The 7,842-nt window shown below is 38.1% G+C and overlaps 1 protein-coding gene across 6 annotated transcripts; it reads left to right on the top strand.

The window, feature by feature from the left end:
- The first annotated feature begins 1,695 nt into the window (after window positions 1–1,695).
- On the top strand, window positions 1,696–7,642 carry LOC120103698. 6 transcript variants are annotated; one of them, XM_039129706.1, is made up of 5 exons: window positions 1,700–2,273; window positions 2,511–2,571; window positions 2,930–3,679; window positions 7,009–7,217; window positions 7,356–7,642. In XM_039129706.1, exons 1-3 carry the CDS (start codon window positions 1,827–1,829, stop codon window positions 2,938–2,940), a joined length of 519 nt encoding a protein of 172 aa, XP_038985634.1. In that variant the 5' UTR covers window positions 1,700–1,826; the 3' UTR covers window positions 2,941–3,679; window positions 7,009–7,217; window positions 7,356–7,642. The 6 variants fall into 6 exon arrangements, with proteins under 6 accessions (XP_038985631.1, XP_038985636.1, XP_038985634.1 ...); XM_039129705.1 differs by lacking the exons at window positions 7,009–7,217; window positions 7,356–7,642 and adding an exon at window positions 3,824–4,143 and having other exon boundaries at window positions 2,930–3,046; window positions 3,258–3,679; XM_039129707.1 differs by lacking the exon at window positions 7,009–7,217 and having other exon boundaries at window positions 7,356–7,639.
- The last annotated feature ends 200 nt before the right edge of the window (window positions 7,643–7,842 follow it).

Below are 7,842 nucleotides of genomic sequence, written 5' to 3'. Positions count from 1 at the left end.
AGCAAGTTCTTGATACTCGAAATATTGCATGGCCCTACTCAACCATTCAGTTGGATCATCCCCTGCAAAACGTGGAAAATCCATTTTGATAAATCTGGAACCACCAGTGTTAGAACTACCTTCATTCCGGGATGATGGTTGTCGAGAAGAGGATCCTCTTTCAGCATGGGAATGAATGGTTCTCAGTCCGTTCAGTCACTACAAGAAAATACACTTTCAGCGACCACTTTTGGCGACAAATGAATAGTGGTCGCTGCAAATAAGGCTATTTGCGACCAACATCTTTGTTGGTTACTGAATGATTGTCCTACACCGACTAAATGCATATTTGGTCGCGGAAAATCAAAACCAAGTTGGCGGGGTGGAGGTAAAACGTTTGGCGACTAAAGTTTGGTCGCTGAAAATAAGGCTATCTGCGACCCACATTCTTGTTAGTTACTGAATAACTGTCCTACGCCGACTAAATGCATATTTGGTCGCGGAAAATCAAAAACCAAGTTGGCGGGGTGGAGGTAAAACGTTTGGCGACTAAAGTTTGGTCGCTGAAAATAAGGCTATCTGCGACCCACATTCTTGTTAGTTACTGAATAATTGTCCTACACCGACTAAATGCATATTTGGTCGCGGAAACGCAATACCAAGTTGGCACAAGTCCAATATTTCGCGTGGGCTGGAGGTAAAACTTTTGGCGACTAAATTTTGGTCCTTAAAGGTTCACCTCCAGCAACTAAAAAAAAATTAGTCCAGAAAAACTTTTACAAATGGCGTCTTTTTTCAATGAAAAAATTGGGCCGAAAGTTTGAGTTTTTTAGTGACCAAACTTTTGGTAGTGGAAGGTTTCCGTAAAACCGAAAGATGTTGTATTAGCCCCTGTAAGATGCTAATTTCTAACTTCAAAAAAAAAGAGAAGAAGATTCAAAACCCAACCTGGATGCAGAATATCAAAGCCAAAGGTTTTGGTCCCAAATCCAATGAGCCGCTAGCAGAGTTATTAGTTTTAAATTGGTACTCTCAGCTTTTTTTTGCCAACATAAATTGAACTTGCCATGTTTTTTTTCAGTTTGAACAAGATACAAGCTAGATACAAGCTAAGTAGCATGATTTAAATACTTTGATCTCCTTGTAAACATCAGTTTCGATCTAGCTTGGTTCTTTAGTTGATCCAAACCTATGATTCATGCAACTATAATGTATATTTGATATACCAGAAAGTCAAAAGCTAGTTTATATAATATTCTAAATCGAGATTAGATTTTTGTCCATCAAATTTACGAAGTAAAATACCTTTAGTTTTTCATAAAACATTCTATGAAAAATATTTTACGAATAATATTTGTCAATAAATATCAAATAGTATGTTCAATTTTCTATCTTTTTCTTTGCCAACTATACAAATTATTATTAATTTTGAATACTACAAATCCATTTTCTAATTTTAGATTTAAATGGTTTGGACATACTCTCTTGATTCGAAGAAATCCATATCTTTTAACAAATCCATTTTCTAATTTTAAATTTAAATGATTTGGAGATATACTCTTTTTGCCAAGAAATCTAAAAGCCATGTGAAGTCCTGATTGCTAATGGGAAAAACAAAAACATGACAATAGAAATCTCTACGGCGGGAAAAAGATGAAAGTGGGCCGAGCCCAGGATCCCCAGGAATTTCAACCGGTCGGCCCAAGATTTGCACTCTTTGGATCAGGTCGCATCCATATCGTTTTTCAGAACTTGCAGCGGCTCTCTTCTTGTCGCCCATCTGCCGCCCGCCCTCCGTCTACCACCACGAGGTCCTGTCGAAACGCCGCGATCTCGAAGCAGCGATCATGGCGGCGGAGGCCGGAGGCATCGCTCTTCTCTCCATGTACAACGATGAGGAGGAGGACGACGACAAACAGGAGCCCGAGGCCCACGCCGGAGCCGGGGGCCGCGCCGACGCCGACGGCGGATTGAAGAACAACGGTATCTCCCCGTCCTCGTATCCTGCCATAGAGAGCTGTTTTCCCTCCCTAGGTGCTCGATCTCCTCTCTTTCCCGACGAAGGCGCAGATTACAAAACCCTAAAGAGCCCTGTCGCCCGGAGCCCTACGCCGCCGCCGTTCCGTCTGTTTCAGCCGTCTTCGCCCTTTCCCTTGACTTCTCCTTCTCCACCTCCGCCGGTGGCGCCACCGACTTCTTTTTCCGATCCTGTGGATGTGCAGAGGATGAGGAGAGGGTCGCTGGTCATAGTGGATTACGCCCACGATGAGAACGCCTTGTCTCCCGAACCTGAGGTAATCTTGGTTCGGTTCTTGATTTGTTTGTTTATAAGGCAAGATTTTGATAATTTGGGGGGATTGAGGTTCTTATTGCAATCTCACTGCAGTTGCCTCGGGGACTGGGCAGAAATAGTTGATTTTTTTTCTTCTTCTGATGTATTTGATTTCTTCTTTGGAATTTTTTAGTTGTGGTGGATTCATTATATTGTCGATTGCAGCTTCCTGATAATTGAAAACTGTGGGATGTGGCAGGAGGGAGAGATACTGAGCAGTGGCCGTGTTGTGATGGGTGCAGAGCTTCAGGTTTCCAATGGTGAACCCTTGCTTTATCTTTTCCACTCTTAAATATGCCTCTTTGTTTGTAAATTATCAAAAACCATTTTTGAAAGAGATGAATTGGATAAATTTTCTGTGCATGATGAGCTTTGCACAAAAAATGTGCTATATGAGCATTCAGTTGAATATCATCGCATCATAAATATACCATAAAATCATTCAGTCTGTATCTGTTTTTTTAGTGGAGCTGCAAAATTTATCTTTATTGCTCTCCTAGAAGTGAAAAGTCACCATCAATAAGTGAATTTTATTATCCCCTGGTTGACACTGAATGGTTGTAGTGGACTTTGTGTTTATAATTTTGGATACAATATCTAAATAGAGATTATATGCAGGTTTACCCTGAAGGGACTCATTTAATTACCCCTTGGTTTGAGAGACCTATCATATATGATGTTCGTGCCCATCCGCATCTTGTGGAAAGCACTTCTGGTGGTCGTGATCTGCAAATGGTATAATTCCTTTACACCCACACAATTGACTTTTGAATCACAACTTGGTGTAATCTACATTTTATTGGTATGTGGCTGTTGCTAATCTTTAACTACTGAATTTGGATTGTTTTTTGGAGTAGGTATCTAAAATCTCAATAATTATTTAAATTAGTTTCTACTTTTGCAAGGTTATATACATTTAATTCTGTTGTTACCTTTGCATTGACAGTCAAAAATATCGAGCTTGCGAGAAGAATCTTGCCAATCTGGTGTGCAATTAACATTAGAGGAGATGTCTAAGCAGGCACTTGGAAAAAGGAAGAGATACATTCTTGGATTTGGGGTTGGGCCGAAGCCCTCTTCATCTTCTTCCACACTTAGTCGTGTGTCACAAGATCATGTTGGGGAGTTGCAGAAACTTAAAGCTGAGATGGAAGAGATGAAGATGGAGCGTGAGGAGCTGCGGAGGCAATTGGAGTAGGAGAGGAAAGAGCATGAGGAGGAAAGAAAAGAGCGAGAGGAAGAACATAAGCAAATTGCACATCTTACAAGTTTGGTGACATAGATCTTAAAGGAAAAGATCCAAACGCACAAGTCATCTATCCATCATGATGGGGCCATGTATTCAACTGGTGGTACAAATACTCGTTGGTATGTATTCTCATTTATATTACGTAGGTTATTTAGAGATTTTGACCAAATTAAGCGAAATGTCATTGTGAATTTATATTTGAATTTTAGTTTCTTATTTTTCACATGTGGTTATTGATTGTGTTTTCGTTTTTGCTTTCTTAGATACATGATGGAGTTTTGAGCATGTGAAATCTAGTTTTTGGTACATGGATAGCTTTTGTTCAGATGATCATGGTGGAGTTGTCTACAAGCAGAATCCAGTTTTTGGTATAAGAATATTTTTGTCTACATGATGGTTGTTTGGATGAATAGCAAGATCAGATATTTTGGAATTTTTAATTTACATTTTGATGTGTTTGGTGATGATTATCACCTTAACATATGGTATGGATGAAACATTGTGATGTATGGTTAATAGATATGCTTGACTTTAGACTTATAGATGATGATATTTATAATGAATGATTATGGATTCTCGAACATTGTATGTATTTCTATATGGATGAGCAAATGTATTGTGCAATATGGATATTGGATAGACTGTGTTGGTTGTACAGGATTTGGAACGAGCCCAAAAATAAATATTAAGCTTATAATTTGAATTGTTAATTAAATACAGGTTAATACTTTCTGCCACCATAAAATGTTTGTTGCCAATGCATTCCAATACATTCTGCGACCAAACTATTGGTGGGGGAAGATAGACATTCAGTGACCATTTTTTTGGTAGCGGAAGATAAACCTTCCACGACCAACTATTTGGTCGACGTTGAAATTAGCGACAACAGATTTGGTCGCTGAAAATTTTCTTCGGCAACCAAACATTGGTCGTTGTTGGTGTACCTTAGGTGACTACACAATATTGGTCGCCAAAATCTTTCAGTGACTAGGGTTCGGCGACGAAGGGTATGCTAGTCGCGAAAAGGTTTTGGCGACTAAATATGGTTATTCGGCGACTAGAATCATAGTTGCTGAATATGTATTTTCTTGTAGTGAGTGCTGCCAGCACCTCCTGCATTCGTTCTTCCAGACCCCGTATTTGCACTCGAGTATCTGCAGATTCTGCAACAACGCGCATCTGCCCTTCGCGAACATCTTGCAGGTCATATTCTAGCCTCTCTAATCTTTCCTTGTGGGTGCCCATCTTAACGTGGCTTTGATACCAAGTTGATGGAGCTTGAGTAGTGAATAACCAGAACAAAGGGAAACTGGATATATTAAAAGAATGAAACAAGGTTGAAGACAACCATGAGTACAAAAGGAAATATTTCTCTACCCTCCACTCCTATGCCTCCTGGCTTCTTTATAATGGTTTCCTAACGGCTACAAGCTGCAACGTTAACAGGATAACTAAAAAATAGCAAAGAAATCAGCAACTAATCTGCGAGTGGTTCTGCCCAACGTTCTTCTAGTTTGACCCGGTTTTGAATGCAACAACTCCATGCATTACGCTCCCGTCTTTAACAGCTTCCTTGTTTCCTTCATGCCTCTGATGCCCCACGAATACATCCCCGAAGTACTTGGGATTTGGCCTTCTGTTACGGATGGTTCTATCAGGGAGTGCTGGATTTCATCATCGGTCGGGATGCTCGGAAGTTTATCAAGCGCAAGGTCAGCGATGCAGGGGAACATGGTTGGGCTCTCTCTCTCTAGGGCATGGAGTTTCTTAGTTTATAGAATTTTTTAGATCTTTATGTTATGTCTTTCGTTTTCAATCAAAGCAATGGGGCTTGTAGGCCTCTGAAAATCGGTTCCGTGGGAATTTGTTCTAGATGCCATTTCCTACCAAGGTCTTTTTATTATTTTTAAAAATAGGAAAATAAAAAAGGAAAATAAAAAATTTCTATTTTATTTTTAAATTTTTAAAAATATAAATATAATTGATATAGATAATTATTTTAAAAATTATAAATATAGTATCCTATACAATTATAATGGTGGTAAAGGGATAACGACAATGGTGGCAGTGAGGGTGCTAGTAACATGAAGATGGCAATAAGGATGGTGGGGACACTATCTGGATGATGGTGGTGACAATAGTAATAATGGTGTAACTAGGGCTATAATAATAAGAACAATATAACAAAGGTGGCAGAGATGGTAGGGCTTATGAATATTTTATTTTTAAAAATAATATTTTTTTAAAAAAATATTTTTTTAATAATAAAAATAATATTTAAAAATAATAAGTGAAAAAATTGTATTATTTTTTTAATTTTTATAATTTCAAAAATAAAAATAAAAGCCATACCAAATGTACCCTTGGTATATGGGTTTTTATTTTCTTTTTCTCAACATAAATCTGAAGTTATAGTTTTCTGTAATAAGGTATGGGCTTTAGTTATCTTGATCTTTATATTTGGAATATTAAGACTTAAAAAGAAAAACTATGTAAGAATCGGTGTGAATGTATATTTAGTAATTTTGGTCCTGCATCATTTATTTGTTGACAAGATCTTAGTTATTTATGTAGAACTGAGGAACTCAAAAAATACCTTCTATCTAATTATTTTAGGTGATGTCTTGGGCTGTTACATCACATGCGGCTTAGAGTTTGCTCGCAGAGCTGAGATTATTTTGTTTAAAAGTATGGAAGTTTGAATCTTTTAGAAGCCCTATCCTCTCCACTACCATTCTCTTTTCGTGCTCTACTGCTTGTTGCTTTCTGCTCTTCCACATACAAAATTCAAACTTTTTTGCTGCTCTTCCACATACAAAATTCAAGCTTTTGAAAAAGAAACAGATAATTACGCAAGGGTTTCCTGTTTCCTTCATTCCTTGCTCTTTGAAACTAGCAGAAGCGAACCGTACGTCTTTGCATAGCATTCTACAGCTTGTACTCTTCCCACCATTTCTCCGATATTCCTGTGTTTTCGTCGAGTTTGCGTTTTGAAAAATCCAATATAGATAGATAGGAAGCTTCCTGTTACCAAATAACAAGGCTCAGCAATCATATGATGGCAGCAAATGAAGTAAATTTTTCCATGGGAAGACTAAAATGGTTTTGTGTGGTACTCGTGTCTCACTTTCATGGCTGCTGCTGCCACGTTCGAGCACTGGAACAACTGCGGAGTTCTTTGCATAGTGACCTTCATACTTCCCAAGGAGTAAAATGCCAGCAGCCAAGATTCTGTGGTCCAGTTGTAGCAATAGCAATGACATTTAATCTCACAGCAGCTGTTGGAATTATCATTGGCAAACAAAGTGGTTGGTACTACATATCTTGGTTGCTCTGTTCCTTATCACTTCAGTCAGTTGCTAGGATCTTTACACTAACTGTACTTCCTGTTAATTATCTTCTTCTGCAAAAATTAAAATGCTTGCTTATGCAGTACGTTCTATGATAGGTGATGGGCAAGGTTGGATTCAATTTCCCAGTGACGCTGTCACTAATCCACTATGGGACTGCTTGGTTTCTGATGGCCATCTTCAATGCTCTTTCACTATTACCTGCCTCCCCTCCCTCTAAATCCACACCTTACTCTTCTCTGTTCATCTTGGGTGCTGTCATATTTCTTTCCACTGGTCTGTCTAACATCAGCTGAAAACGTAAGAGGTATAATTATGCCTGTAATTGCTGAAACAACTGCAGAAACCATCAGTGATTTTTGATGCTGAACCGCCACTGTAAATTGTTTTTAATGCTCATTAATTTATTCTTCAATTTTTCTGAGTGTTGTTTTCCTGTTTGCAGTGTGGGGTTCTATCAGATGGCTAAGATAGCTGGGACTCCAACCATCGTTTTAGCTGAGTTCATGCTTTTCAGAAAGAAAAAAAAAAGTTTCTTTTCCGGAAGGTGTGTTCGGATTCTTTCATATACTATTATCTCTATTGTTTTTGGTTATTTGTCCACTAAATTGGAGTTTCCTAAGGATGTCTGTTCCGAAACTTTCGGGTGAATCATATGATGATGCTCGTTGGTTTTCTGATTTAGTGGACAAATAACTGTACTTGTATCTTATCATCTGGGTGTTATTCTAAAATGTTTTTTTTTTTGGTCATTATTTTTTTAACAACTTTCGTAGTTCTTGTAATTATCTACCATTATTTTTTAAAATGGTAATGAATTATAGAAGGATTGTTAGAGTAAGAGATAGAGTTAGAAGTTTGAAAGCATTCGGCTTGTTGAGTAATAGAGAAAAGAAAAGTAACCATAAAATCGAGTAAAATAAACTGAAATT

The sequence above is a fragment of the Phoenix dactylifera genome, chromosome 9, assembly GCF_009389715.1.
Source record: "Phoenix dactylifera cultivar Barhee BC4 chromosome 9, palm_55x_up_171113_PBpolish2nd_filt_p, whole genome shotgun sequence".
NCBI classification, from domain to species: domain Eukaryota; kingdom Viridiplantae; phylum Streptophyta; class Magnoliopsida; order Arecales; family Arecaceae; genus Phoenix; species Phoenix dactylifera.
The sequence above is the reverse complement of the archived record's forward strand: the minus strand, read 5'-3'. Positions and strand labels throughout refer to the sequence as shown.